We start from the raw sequence: 13,492 nt of genomic DNA on the forward strand, positions 1-13,492 counted from the left end.
TTACATCTAATATTGCCATTCGAATAAATATATAAACGTAACAAATGTGTTCTTCGTCAAAATCTTACTGCTTTACAAAATTATACTTATTTAAGCGCAAAGCTTTGTACGATATCGGTAATGGTTAAAAGTTGTTCGAAATGGAACTACATTATTTCATTCATTGGTCAGGAACACGATGATAGAAGTAATATTTAAAAACAAGAGACAATATATTATGTCGACAAACTACAGCGAACTGTATACTCTAGCAACAATTGTCACTCACGTAGTTTATAATTAAAAATGCATATAATGCGAGCCGTATTTACACAGCCACATCGTGCTCGATTCGGTAATTAAAATCTCCGCTACACCAAGATCTGCATGGGAACAGCGTTCGTTCTGACTCTCAAGTGGATGTTGCATGGCACAATAGGTGAGTTTATCTCACCGTATGGTTTTCGTTAAACCTTAATCTTTCTTCCGCTTACGCAAACTCGCATTAATCATTTATCACAATGTACACACATTATTATGCATCAGCATTTCCCAGGGCACCAAAGTTCTGTCGATAGTCATTATCTTATAATGCGCAAGATGGTTAATCATATCTTATTCTTTGGTCGCCTCGAAATACTTTGGTTAACCCTCGCTCTTTATCACAAAAGCTACAACTATGCTCTCTCTCTCTCTCTCCATCCTTTGCACGCAGGAACAGCAAGCAGATCGTCGATCTTTTAGCGAGAAGAAATAGCAGGAAACGGAAGGCTATCATCGTCGTAGGAATTATTCCCCGTGTTAATCTCGCGCGAAAACACCGGGGGCAAAGAACTCTAATTTCGTCGAAAATATTGTAAAAAGACGAAACGCAAAAGGAAACAAAAGAAAAAGAAAGAAAGTACGTGAGTCACTTTTATAAATTTACAAAATTCTACAAGGATCTTACACAAGTTCCATCTCTAATAGTCATCTACGTGGCTCGTATACCGTGAAGGTACTATCCACGAAGCCAGCCGCCAAAGTTACGCGATACGGATGAAAACTCAAACAGCTTACCGGACTGAGGCGCGTACCCATAAATCCTTCGTGAAATTTTATCGTATTGAGATGTTGTCCCAATATATTGTAGACGCTTATGCAGTGATTCGTGGTGCCACTAAAATAAAAGCATAGCATTCTCTAGTCCAGAAGAACACGATATACACACAGCCATTAAAATAATATAAGAAAGTCAGAGTTAACAAAATTTCCAATAGTTATATAGGCGAATATATACGATAATAAACAAGAGATCAAGTTAATCTTACCAAGCGAAAACGTCAGCTATTTCGTGCACAGTCAATGCCGCAATGCCCGGTGCTATTGGAATCGTGCTCACGGAGGAATTTTTTCTAAGATCAAAAATTTTTATGTCGCCTGTGGAGGATCCGGTAAACAGTTGCAGCGCGGCTCCCTCGGATTGCCTTAAAAACGTGCCCGACACCCAAGCGGTGTGTTCCCTCCAAGTCATAACTCTTGCTTCTGCCGGCGGCAATCTTCGGTCCAAGAGTCGAACCGATCCGTCGCCACAGCCCAGGGCCATTAACGCGCCTGAAAAATTTCGAGATGGACACACGCTCATCTTACGCACTGGCACAACAAAAACGACGCACATGTAGCGGGCATGTGGTAAGACATAAAACAACCAACCTGTGCCGTCAACGTCGATGCATGTGGTACAACAATCGGCGCCTGTTGGAATATCTTGTTTCTTCAACTCGGTTTCCGCATCCCAGAGCCTTACGATGCGAACATCGCCCGTTACCGCTAGAGTGAGTGATTTCTGCTCCCATTTCGTCACGAGTCGTGCTGTCACTGCAAATATATTTTTTACCATTGTTCACTACAGTACTGAATATGACATGACAAGAGTGTACAGAATTATTCTTGAGGTAATACGGCATAACAAGCTTTTGCGGAAACACAGCGGTATATTCTAAGCATTCTAGGGATAAATTTGTAAGCTTCAAGTTTTCAATATGCTCTCATATGTACATGTAGTATATGTACCGCTAGAAGTCTTGGTTGCAGGTTGCACGTCCGCCAGCGCCTGCCAAGCTGTGAGCAGTATCGGATCACGGCTTATCGTACCGCTGTAATTCTTCCAGATTTGTACGGAACCGTCGTCGGAACCTGCCATCAGTAGAGTCAAATCGTGAGAGTTGATGAATTCGAGAGCCGTGATGCGCGATTTTACTTTCATTCCTTGACTCGTGCAGTAGGTCAACTTGGCACCACTCTGGTAATCCCATATGCTGAAACAAATTTCAATAGATACTAATTAAAACATGCTCGTACGTTAATTGGTCATTTATCGTAATTCAGATATTAAATATTTGTTACAGCTTGATGAGGGAAAATTCAAATACCCGAAACAATCCTTCAGCGCCACGGCCAAATGTGGTTCAAACGGATGAAAAACCAGAACTTGAGGTGACTGAGAACACCTCGCGTGATACACTTGCGATTCCATCTTACTTTGCGGTGCACGCAACTGTTCCTCCCTTGCGTCTTGTTTTTGTTTCGCGTTACGTATAAATCTGCGACAATCGTGTATAACGTTTTGTGTGCAAAACACAAACATTCGATCTAAGCTCATTGTACAATTAGAGAATTAGCATTGGTACAAATGCTTCTTACCGCCATTCTCGCTCGAGGTATGGTCTGCTCTCTACATCGTCCATCTCGTCCTCTAAACTAACAGGCTGAGCAAACTGCGCGCAACTCCATTCGACGAACTGAGATGTAGTCAATGGAGTTTTAACTCCGGGTGCTTCGTCCGCTTCTTCAGATATCTAAAGTCACAAGTAAGTAGGTATAAGTAGGATGATTCGTCGTTAAATGGCAATAGTTTGTGGCGAAATACTTTTCATTTATCGGAAAATAAGACTTGGAAAGTAAAATTTAAACAATTTACATTTGTACGGTGTGATTTTGCTATCTTGATCGGGCAAAAAAGTTAGCGGTTTAAAAAGAGACAAATAAAGAGCAGTGGGTTCTCTCTTACTGTGTTAGGAACAGGTTTCCTCGAGCGGCTGCTGTGCGGCAGAACTCTCGAAGAACGCAGCAGGTCCGTTCCAGAGTTGACAGCCGGCGGTGGTGATTCTCCTTTGCTATTGTTAAGAATTGAAAAGAATTGTTAAGAGATAAGGCGGCAATTACATTTGGTACAAGGTAGACCTTGACCGACCTCAAATAACCCGTCCGATTTGACGGAGACGGCGGGAGGGACAACGACGAGGAGATTTTCGTCTCGACTACTTCTTTGGGGGTGGAAGATGCTTTCACCTGAAATTTTTCACGACGGGTTACATAACGTAAGCTGTACGGTCGAATTTTAACACGTTGGATATTAATACCTTGTTACGAATATGATTTGTAACTTTTTGAGCCATAGCACCAACCACCGGATGAGGATCATTGTCGAGATTACACAATCCGTGCCACAATTTCATATAAACACTACCATAGGAGAGACTCGGTAAGTTGCCAAGAGAACCGTGACCTGTGATGAACAATTTGATAAAATTCGCGGAACGTCGCTGTCGCAAACGTTTATCATAATAAAGAGGGGAAAAAAGAAAGAGAAAAAATGTCGCAATTATATACAAAGCTTGTGTAAAGAGCACTCTATCGGTGGAGATTACACAGTTGCGAAAACAAAAAGCAAACCAACTATGTATCAACATGCAATGAAACTTGCAATTATTATTACCAAGTGACTCGCAAGGTTTCCTCACGAACTCCCAATTATTACCTGACACACGAAAGAATCAATGCAGATAATTGTTCGGTCCAGTGCTCAGACAGAAAGTATTATTGATTTTCGACTTTTTTTTCTGAAAATCGGCTTACTCCTTACCTAGGCTGCTAATGGACGACGAAGACGATACTCTCTTGATGCGGTCTTGCGGCCCAAATCCATCGGTCGTATCTACGGTGTATGTATTGTTAGGGGACAACATCTTGAGTCTGTCGCGCGAGCTAATGCGTCTCATACCGCTGAATGGGGACAGAGTTTCCACGACGAGGTCCTTTCGACTGTTCTCCTCGGCCATGGCTAACGTAACGAAGGAATTTTCAAAGTGTAGCACCATCCATTGAAGAGCCACAACCAATTCCTGCGTAAACAATTTCGTTAGCTAACGTTTATCAGTAATTTATCAATTCCGAACTCACAATCTCTGCAGTCTCGACTACTCACTTTTCTAACCAACGGACACATGTCGTGAGAAATCGTATTAATAAGTGTCATAGCGATTATCTGATCGATATTATTCGCATGCTCGCTTCTCGTCGTGACACTGTTTACGAATGTGCCCAATGCGTACACACTAGCTGCCCGAACCTGCACGAAAACCTGCGTTTCTTAAAACTTTCTAAATTGACACGTAACGTTACAACGAAATATAAGCTTCCTGGCTCCATTACCACAAATTGTATTAAATTCATATTACAAGTAAAATGAAATAGGTTGATATAAACTCGATTATGTATATTCATAAGTCACCTCTGGGACGGGATCCTTTAGTAGGGTGAATAATTTCTCGTGCGCAATGTCCCTGACACCGCACCATCTCGCCTTATCGAAATTATGCCAAAGCCGCGCTAGGCACAAGCAAAGCCATTGTCGCAGCAAAGAATTGCTGTCTCCCAATTGTTCCAGACATATCGAAACGAGATTGCCCTGATTCGCGGCCACTTGGCCCGGCCGATAATCGTTCACGATACTAGCCAATACAAACGCGGCTAATGTTCTGTGCTCGCTCTGAAATTATTATCAAACGTACTTTCGTTACGAGATACTTTAGCCGTTGTAATCCGAGCGCAGTTATCGGATAAAATTAAATATAATATATAAGCTATACCGGGATAGAAGTATCCTGCAACACGGACAGGAAATATTTGTGGCCGCCATCGCGTACAAGGTCTGCTTGGCAAGTCTGCAATTGAGAATCAAATCTAAAATTAGAATTTATATATGTGAAGCGTAGTGTAACATTATAACGGGTAATGGTACGAAAGTATGGCACTCACGTTATCCACCGCCAAAATTTTTGCCCATATAAACACGAGAAGGGGTCGAAGTTCTCTGGCGTTGCTTTGTAATAATTTTAACACATACGGAAAGATGCCGACGCTAAGTGCTAGGTTCACAGCCCATGGGCCGAGGTCAAGGAAACGCCCTAGCAGCTCTAACGCTCTCAGCCTGTGGACTTGACTCAATAGCACTTGGAGGACAATTGGAAGCTGTTCAGGCGGACTGCGATTTTTCGATCCCAAGTTGAGCCACACTTGGAAAGCCGTGAGTTGATCCTCGAAGAATGACGAATGCACGTATCGCTCTTCATTGTCCAGAACCGTTGGTAATTGCGCCAAGCACAGATCAAGCGCCATGTCCCAAGCTTGCCACATGCGGTGCTAAATGAATATGTGCGCAGGAAGATATTAGCTATTTTTAATTTCGAAACAAGCAATATTTTTGTAAAAATGTTGGCATATTTACAATCGAGGGGAAAATTATGTATACCAATGCCTACTAATGCCCAGTGAACATTACTTTATACCCAAACTAATGTCCAAAAAATGCCTAGTGATGCCCAGTAATGCCGCAAATATGTACACCACAATGCGCCTCAGCGGCTTGCCTCTCGTTTATAATATTATAGCAGATTCTTTTACACAGGAACGAATCAATTTACCTGATAAGTTGGTGGTAATTTGGGAGAAGAAACTGGCGTGCAATCGTAAGAGCGAAGTATCCTCTCCGCTAGCAAAAAGTTTCTGAAGAGACTGGCGACTAAGAGGTCTTGTCTAAATAATCTTTGAAACAAATCTAAAAGTGAGACAATATTTCGTTAATTAATACTAGTTCAATTATATTTTTATTTTGTGTCGATAAACTTGTGGCTGAAATCTCTCACCTCTCGGTAAAGTGTTCCACGCTATTGTGTCAGTAATGGCGGTAAATATCCAATTAAGTTCGCCTAGCATTGTTCTCCTATCGGTCAACTGCCCAGGGATTCTAAAACGCGTGTATAAAGATATTCATAGACTATTTCTGTCTGCGGCACAATATAATAAAAATCGGACAAAAATTGGATACGTTCTTACTTGTCAATGAGATCAAGCGATATGTTGGGAACCAATTTGGACGTAGGTTGCATCGCAAACCTATATAAAACGAACAAAAAATGTTTCGGATGTATATTATTTTTTTCGTCCTTGTGGCAAACATTCTTACCAGCGTATCGCAATTTTTATGGGCGTAGTGAGGCATGACGTAAATATATCCGCAGGTAGATTCGGATTCATAGGTAAGATCTGATTAGCCGCACAGGCTGCTAATTGAATACAATTCTTATAACACGGTGCCGCAGGACACGTCACCCCGGTCGCACGATTTTGCTGTTTTTCCATCTGTATAACGATCTCATTCGATAATTACGCTTCAATTCTTCGTTAACATTTCGAATATTTAAGGAAATTCATATTACTCTTACCTCGTACTCCTTTTCGTGCTGGTCGGCAAATTGTTGGAAAGACTCTACTATTATACCTGCATTGGAACAATCGTATACATAAATGCTAGGCGCACCCATCCAAGTCTGCAAGTCGTACACCGACAATGGAATGTATTGTGTATACGTCTATAAAAGCAGACACGCAATTAATAATCAGACAGACACATTCGGTCATTCATACACGCCGCATATAATAGATTAAGCCTATACTTGCCCTATTAAACACCCATATTTCGCCATTAGTAGTAGGTTTGGGCACCCCGTGACCGTTGTAGTGAAATAAAACTCTCTCTTCTTTGGCGTTTCGCCTTAAGGACGTACATAACTTCTTAACTTCCTCAACGGTGGGATCCAAACTTTGTTTGTAGCGCGCTCTCGGCTGCCATCGCTCGTACTGCTTTTGCAAATTCGAGCCTATGGTCTCGAGGGCTTTTTGAGGACTCACCGACAAGGGATCTGGAGAGATATCAGTTTTGCAATTGAGTTTGTCGCACGAGTGTGTACGAGGAAAGCACACATTTGTCGTTCAATTATTATTTACAATTGTTACGCAAGGAAGCGCAAGGAAGTTTGGTCTTCTACAAACATTTGGGGTGCGTTCGGGAGCTCACAATCAGCGCTACTTAGCGCTGAAAGCGTCGTTCTATCACAAAGATAGCCGCATAGCAACTCGGCTACTTGGATAGTGAGCTCTCGCACGCACCCTTGACGTATGATACATAAACGTTGGGATTTTTACATATACGCTTCCGCAGGTATTCTTCCGTTTTATGTTGTAATAATTGAAACACAATTGTTATAGCAATAAAAATGATTCTACTTGACAGTATACAGAGCGCGAAATCTGAAAGAGAGACGACAGATGAGTGCAAATGCCAATTGTGTTAGAACAGATCCTAGTACATTTTGAACAGGTCAAACGCGAATGTTGCTTTTCTGAATTTCCATCAGAGCTTGCCATCCTTTTGTTTTTTAAAGATACAGATAGCGATATCTCTCTCTGGAAAAATAATTGACCGGCTCTTACATCTCAATCGAGGGAATTTAAAAGACGTAACTTGTATCTGTATCCTTGACGAAAGAAGTCGTCTCTGATCTCTACGCTCGATTCTCTTTCTCATTTCTCTAGCGCGACGGTCGTCGCGACCAGGCCGAATCACTCGACACGTTACGCACGGTGCAAGTACCCAACCCTAACCTCAAATCGCAATTACATAACGACAGGGAGAGGAGGAATGTAAATAAACTAGCGAGGCCACTGGCTATACGGATGTACGGTTCAACTACCTATCCAGCATTCGAGGCGGGCGCACGGTTGTGTCTTGACGATGTCCGGTGGGTCGACGCCAACGTTGAGGCACAATACTAGGGCAACGCTCACGGTTTTCATCTAAAACAAAGAGCACGCAATTAGCGCGGCGAGACGCAGGTGACTCGCAGTGAAGCTACGCCACGTGTATGCGCGCGTACCCGCTCCTTCATTCGCCAGGTCTGACTGATACAATTGACGTATTCGATCGTGACGTTGTGACGGGGTTTGCAGAACGCCAGCTGCATCCGCCAGTCCTCCTCGTCGCCGGCGCGCCTGGGCGCGCTGCTCGGCGTACTCGTCAACGGCGGCGTCGGCGACGCCGGCGACGCGGGCGACGTCGGCGACGTGGGCGACGCGGGCGACGTCGACGACGTCGGCGACGGCGCCTCGTGGCACGACTTCATCCTGGCGTAGCTGACCGACATCGCGTGGTCGCGTCGCGCGGTCACAGCACCACGTGTAGAGGACGCGTCCACGATGTCCCCAGTCGATCCCGTTGCAACGCTACACCGATTACCGACGACCGAGACTGGAGCTGCACGCGCGTCAACGAACGTTTGCAACGCGAACGCGACGCAAAAGCACTCCGATCGCCCCCGATAGGGCGCGACTAGCCGGATTTACCGCACAAGTCGCCATGTTGATATTCCCTTCCCCCTCCCGACGGGATTGACGGCATTTAATGGAATGTCGCCATCGGTCGAGCAAGGTGTGCTCTCGGCGCGCTGTTAGATCTGCGCCCGCTTTTCGGGCATGCGCGGTGCAATGTGGCATCAGCAAAGTAGTAAGCTCGGAAATACGAAGGTCCTGTGAAGGCCCCATTTTTTATGTATCTATAAAAATTATAACGAGGACTTTGCAATGTCAGTAAGGATCGCGAAATAAAGTTGATTTAAGTGTATTAAATAGTAGATGTAGATACAATTATGAAATAATAAATCGAATTAATGATATACATAAATAATAGTGAGCTAAATAAATGGTGATTAAAGGAGGATAGGACTTATTTGGAATAATTGTTTGAACAGAAAGAACATTTTTCTATATTTCATTATATTTTATTTTGGCAGGAAATGGGAATCGCATCAATATTTGTTGCAAACCCCAGTAAGAAATAATCTTCGGAAAGACATCGTTCGGATATTTAACAAATAATTTCTTATTTTGAGGAAAACCTGCCAAAAACCTTACGAGTATTCAAAAACAAATCGCCAAAACAATAAGCTCTCACTTTCCGAGCATGCGGACGTTACTGGATTTCACTAGATCTGCGCTGCGCATGCCCGAAAAGCGGGCAGCTGGGTGCGCTCTCGTTTTTTACCAAAATATCCCTAGGAAACATTCAAAGCCTCGCGCGATCTCGCCCCCCCCCCCCCCCGTTTGATTCAATGCTCGAATTTATTCAGTCACGAACAAACGAGAATATAGCGTGACATGGAAAGAAAGAGAAGATACATGTCTTTACGAGATGTAAAATAAATTAACAAAATTCATTCATGCCCTCGCTACATTCAGCATAATCGCTCAATATAGTGGGGTGCCTGATTAAAATGCTGCTTACATAGAGTCTTGTATCAAGATTTAAACTATTTTAATTTAAAGATATATTACAAGCTTAGTTATAATATTATTAACAAGTTATGTAATTGCAACGAGCTCAACGCATAACGTATCGATGACATCATCGATGGCATCGACGACGATTTCCCAAATGACGATACAAAAACAGCGACAGCATCAACATTTTTCTCTTTACAAATAGATTTAATATCGCCAGTAATATAAAACCAATGGTATGTAGTTTTTCAAAAACAACCTACACTGGCCACTATTTTTAAACAAAAACATTGGCCAGTGTAGGTGGTATTTGAAAAACTACATATCATTGATTTTTCTCTCTATTAAAGATATAGCAGATAATTAATGACTCTTATGCCACAATACTGCGATTATTACATCTCCAGAAGTGATTTCGGGTTCATAGCATGCTTCATCTATAAATAAATTTAATTTCCAAACGATTAGTCTTCGACCTTCTATGCGGATCGAAATCCTTTGACGAAATCTAGCCTGATATTATATTTGTCGTGCGTATTTTTCAAGCGTGTTGATGGCTGCTGAATAAAAACTTTCTAGATACTCGAGAACTTTACTATTCTGCAGCCAATCGACACGCTTGAAACATATGTCGTACGACAAATGTAATATCAGTCCTACTTGTTAGCAAATTATATATACAATGGTAGATGCATTAAAAACATTTCTTAGTACGTGATTTTACTGATTCTCAATAAAAACCCTTTATATCAACTTTTATACGCGCGCGTATACGTGCATGTGTGCGTGTGCTTATTGATTTCTTCAACTCATCTCGCTATTGTATCCCGTGCGTGCCAAACGTGTTGCAATGAAGAATCGAAAATGACGCATGACAAATTATAAAAAGGGATACAAATTGAGACAACTCCTGTTGTGATTTTTAAAAAATATAAAACTCTCCTGCGTATCCTATTATGAGCGACTCTAATACACCGTTGCGTACTATATATTCACAGCCTATATATACATATCATTCAATTTACTCATCTATGTACAATTTCGATTTGTTCAATCGCTAGTTGGTTAATAATTAATCGTGTGCAGCGTTGTCTCTTCTTCCTCTTACTTTTTACAAACGCCATCGATCTTTCTTCTAAGCGAAACTGCCCAGTGTCTATTGCCACTATTACCACAGAACATTCGGACAGACCTCTTCGTTAGCAGTGCCGTCGAATCTGCCGATGGATATTTCTGCTCGGCGCATTACTCTCGTTTACGCTCGTTCCTCGCAGAAAGGTATTTTACAGTTACGAGCTTCGTGAGAACGTTGCTTCTCGTTCACGCATCACTGAAGCGTCTGTGGATTGCTTAGTGGTTTATAACCCTACGATAAACAGTTTATATATTAGCAGCCGATCGGTGCGAATCTTTTGCGATAGAAAGCGGAAAAAGTTGTGCTGGTCGTTGCAACCATTTCTTTTTTTTTTTTCGTTTTGGTCGCGGTCAAAGTCTGCGGTAAGTAAATAAAAGTTAAGCGCATTGAGACTAAAGACAAAACGACCAAAAAAAACGAAACGAAAAGAAGTGATACTGCGTTTAAAAGACAAAGTTACAGAAAGGTGAGATGGCGATAGAGGTCACATAGCTTGTCGCGCAGCCTGTATGTTTCAGTGATTCATGCTGCCATAATAGCGTACGTGTAGCCGTTTGCTGCCAGGTCTTACAGTGTTATTGAACGAGTCGCGTAAACGTTCCGTAAACGTTTTGTACTCCATCTCTGGATTACTTTGCCCAAAATCGAAGTCCGCGACTTCTATCGTGAATCTTGCTCTGCTTTGAATGTAATACGCAACGCCAAACACTATCAGCACTACGGCAACGACTGAGCAAGAGACTGGCACGACGATAACCGACAATTGCGGTTTGGTTGTAACTGCAAGAATATTATTGAATTCACATTTGTGTGCGCTACACAAAATCGCACAAGTTTACGCAAGTAAGTTACGGTATATCGGATCACTGTGGCAGAAGCTTACCTTTGTAAATGTTTATCGTTAGCGGATAAACCTGCGTACTAACTTCGTTGTTCAGTATGATTAATATCGTGTAGACACTGGGCTCGAGGAAATAGTGGACAATGGAAAAATTGCAGGAGCGCAACTGCTCCATAATGTCGCACGTTTCGTTCCCCGTCGCGTTGTACTTTCCGCGGTGAAATAGAAGACACTTGGAAAACGGGCCCGACCCCTTGCAGGTCACGTTCAAAGACAGCATGTCCCACGGTTGGATCCAATTTGTACCTTCCACCGAGATATTCGACACGGGAGCTAAAGATTTTTATTGAAAAGAGAAAAGGAGTTAAAAACATTATCAAGGTTGTTCGTTCGTACGCAGAATCTATGTACAGGCGTAATTCCTTCTGCGTAAAGCGAAATATGAATTGCGCGTCCTACTAACCACGAACGTGGATGTTCTTGCTGAAGTATCCGTACGTTTTGTTAGGATCCGGTGGAATGAGGGACGAATTTGAGCAAATGTACGGCAACGATCTATTGGAAATGTCTATCGTGGTCGCGTCGATTGGAGACGCAGCTGTCGTAGGCTTCGTCGGTGGCCTCGCCGTACTCGTAACAGTCATCGGTGATGTTGCAACCGCGACGCGAGTCCCATTGGTATTTGCCGTGGTAGCGTTTGACGGGACTGTCGTCGCGTTAGTGGCCGCGGCCGTAGTTGTGGGTGTCAACATGGTTGTGGTCGTCGGCGGATCGTACGAAGCTATCACTAGAGCTCCCAGCTCGTACGTTACGCCGGGGCTCGTAAAATTGTAGGCGAAAGCGAAATCATTTGTCTGGCCGTAGAATTTGCAGTCGATAAACCAGTATGTCGATATCGCCGTTGCTTTCTCCGTCACAAAGTCGTAATCTCCCTGGCGCAGGTCTATCATTAATTTGGTCTCGTTTGTGGACGAGATGTATTCGCCCGTGATGGTTTTGTTCGCCTGCTTCGCAGTTATATTGCCATTGAGACATTCTGATAAAGATAAGTGACGGTAAAGTGACACCTGGACGAGGAGAGACGGCGAGGCAGATTCTCCCCAATCGAGAGACTTACCAGAAATTTCAAACTCGACACGAGCGCTCGCATCGAACATCCAAAAGAACGAGAAGCTGAGATAGGAAACTTCCACCTCCACCATGTAGTTTCCGGGAATGTTGCCATTGCGCGGGTAACTTATGCTCCAAAATGTTGTTGTATTCGACGTGTCTTTGCTCTAAAAGTTTATCGCTCGTGAAAAGATCGGTCGGAGAGAGACGTTATTAGATGCAGACGTGGCTCTAAATTTAACAAGCTCTCTACGCGAAAGGGTAAAATTGTACAGCTGCGCGCGGCTAATAACAATTTCGAAACGGCAACATTGTTACTACAGCGCATTATCGTGACTATTGTGATTATAACCAGATATTCGTGTTTCATTAACGAATCGTCGGTCCATTTGTATCTGAAGGTCCCCCGTGGTCGGCTGCCGTCCTCTCTGTACAAATCGGCTCTAAACGTGATCGTGCCACCCAGCACAACTGGCCCGTCGTGTGACAGTTTAACATAGTCCCTGGCAGTAACTGAGGAAAAAAAAAGACCCACACACACACACACACAGAGATGATGGAGAAAAGGCCGTCTGTCCCGCCTATCGCGATTGATAGATTGAATTACAGAGGCTGACGCAGACGCGGCGGTACAGCGGATTAAAGGAGACGTACGGCGTTTAACGGTAATATTCGCCGAAGCGAGAAGCGTGTTTTGTCACCTTGCAGGATGCACCAAACGCCCCAGACGAGATGGCAATAAAAGCGCATTCTGTACGTTGACGATTATCGGGCGGGCGCGTCGCACACGCGAGTCAGTCCGCTGCGGCATTCATCGAGGAAACACCACCGACGACGATCTCCCCGTCTCGCCCGATGACTCGGATGACTCCTCGCTGATGCACGGCGCACTCGGGCTCACTGAACCGCCATTTTGCTCCGGGGGGGAGGCGGGGCGCCAATTGACCGATTCCCCAGTCGAAAAGGAGGGGACCAGCGCTCTCACTCTCTCT

The 13,492-nt window shown here is 43.5% G+C and overlaps 2 protein-coding genes across 5 annotated transcripts; both read right to left on the minus strand.

Moving 5' to 3' along the window:
* Positions 1 to 884: 884 nt before the first annotated feature.
* Positions 885 to 8,399, minus strand: LOC105560656 (regulatory-associated protein of mTOR). Of its 2 annotated transcripts, XM_012009948.1 has the most exons (24): positions 8,016 to 8,165; positions 7,833 to 7,935; positions 6,760 to 7,001; positions 6,525 to 6,671; positions 6,266 to 6,441; positions 6,136 to 6,195; positions 5,946 to 6,046; positions 5,724 to 5,857; positions 5,059 to 5,442; positions 4,890 to 4,964; positions 4,532 to 4,789; positions 4,226 to 4,369; positions 4,022 to 4,142; positions 3,884 to 3,955; positions 3,737 to 3,778; positions 3,381 to 3,526; positions 3,212 to 3,309; positions 3,029 to 3,134; positions 2,662 to 2,816; positions 2,391 to 2,561; positions 2,032 to 2,276; positions 1,672 to 1,836; positions 1,290 to 1,572; positions 885 to 1,138 (listed from the first exon to the last, which is right to left on the minus strand). In XM_012009948.1, the coding sequence occupies exons 1-24, from the start codon at positions 8,100 to 8,102 to the stop codon at positions 949 to 951; spliced, it is 3,705 nt and encodes a 1,234-aa protein (XP_011865338.1). In that variant the 5' UTR covers positions 8,103 to 8,165; the 3' UTR covers positions 885 to 948. The 2 variants fall into 2 exon arrangements, with proteins under 2 accessions (XP_011865338.1, XP_011865337.1); XM_012009947.1 differs by having other exon boundaries at positions 3,884 to 4,142; positions 8,016 to 8,399.
* Positions 8,400 to 9,674: 1,275 nt separating this feature from the next.
* LOC105560657 lies at positions 9,675 to 13,445 on the minus strand. Of its 3 annotated transcripts, XR_001008852.1 has the most exons (8): positions 13,202 to 13,445; positions 12,853 to 13,013; positions 12,508 to 12,667; positions 11,854 to 12,426; positions 11,433 to 11,723; positions 11,010 to 11,329; positions 10,523 to 10,780; positions 9,675 to 9,851 (listed from the first exon to the last, which is right to left on the minus strand). XR_001008852.1 is itself a non-coding variant. In XM_012009949.1 (7 exons), the coding sequence occupies exons 1-7, from the start codon at positions 13,248 to 13,250 to the stop codon at positions 10,742 to 10,744; spliced, it is 1,482 nt and encodes a 493-aa protein (XP_011865339.1). In that variant the 5' UTR covers positions 13,251 to 13,444; the 3' UTR covers positions 10,330 to 10,741. The 3 variants fall into 3 exon arrangements, 1 of the variants encoding a protein (XP_011865339.1); XR_001008851.1 differs by lacking the exon at positions 9,675 to 9,851 and having other exon boundaries at positions 10,330 to 10,780; XM_012009949.1 differs by lacking the exon at positions 9,675 to 9,851 and having other exon boundaries at positions 10,330 to 10,780; positions 11,121 to 11,329; positions 13,202 to 13,444.
* Between the last annotated feature and the right edge of the window lie 47 nt (positions 13,446 to 13,492).

This window comes from Vollenhovia emeryi, unplaced genomic scaffold (genome assembly GCF_000949405.1).
Source record: "Vollenhovia emeryi isolate VEMERY1.0 unplaced genomic scaffold, V.emery_V1.0 DF939225.1, whole genome shotgun sequence".
In the NCBI taxonomy this organism is placed as follows: Eukaryota; Metazoa; Arthropoda; class Insecta; order Hymenoptera; family Formicidae; genus Vollenhovia; species Vollenhovia emeryi.

What these genes read in the sequence shown, in the direction of transcription:
- LOC105560656 (XM_012009947.1), bottom strand. Translation starts at nt 8,282, where the DNA reads ATGTCGGTCAGCTACGCCAGGATGAAGTCGTGCCACGAGGCGCCGTCG. An exon ending in CCGCCTCGAATGCTGGATAG is followed by an intron (nt 7,002 to 7,832) that starts GTAGTTGAACCG and finishes ATATCTCTCCAG; the next exon opens with ATCCCTTGTCGGTGAGTCCT. An exon ending in GTCGTCCATTAGCAGCCTAG is followed by an intron (nt 3,779 to 3,883) that starts GTAAGGAGTAAG and finishes TTCGTGTGTCAG; the next exon opens with GTAATAATTGGGAGTTCGTG.
- LOC105560657 (XM_012009949.1), bottom strand. Translation starts at nt 13,250, where the DNA reads ATGCGCTTTTATTGCCATCTCGTCTGGGGCGTTTGGTGCATCCTGCAA. An exon ending in TAATGAAACACGAATATCTG is followed by an intron (nt 12,668 to 12,852) that starts GTTATAATCACA and finishes ATAAACTTTTAG; the next exon opens with AGCAAAGACACGTCGAATAC. An exon ending in TGTCGAGTTTGAAATTTCTG is followed by an intron (nt 12,427 to 12,507) that starts GTAAGTCTCTCG and finishes TATCTTTATCAG; the next exon opens with AATGTCTCAATGGCAATATA.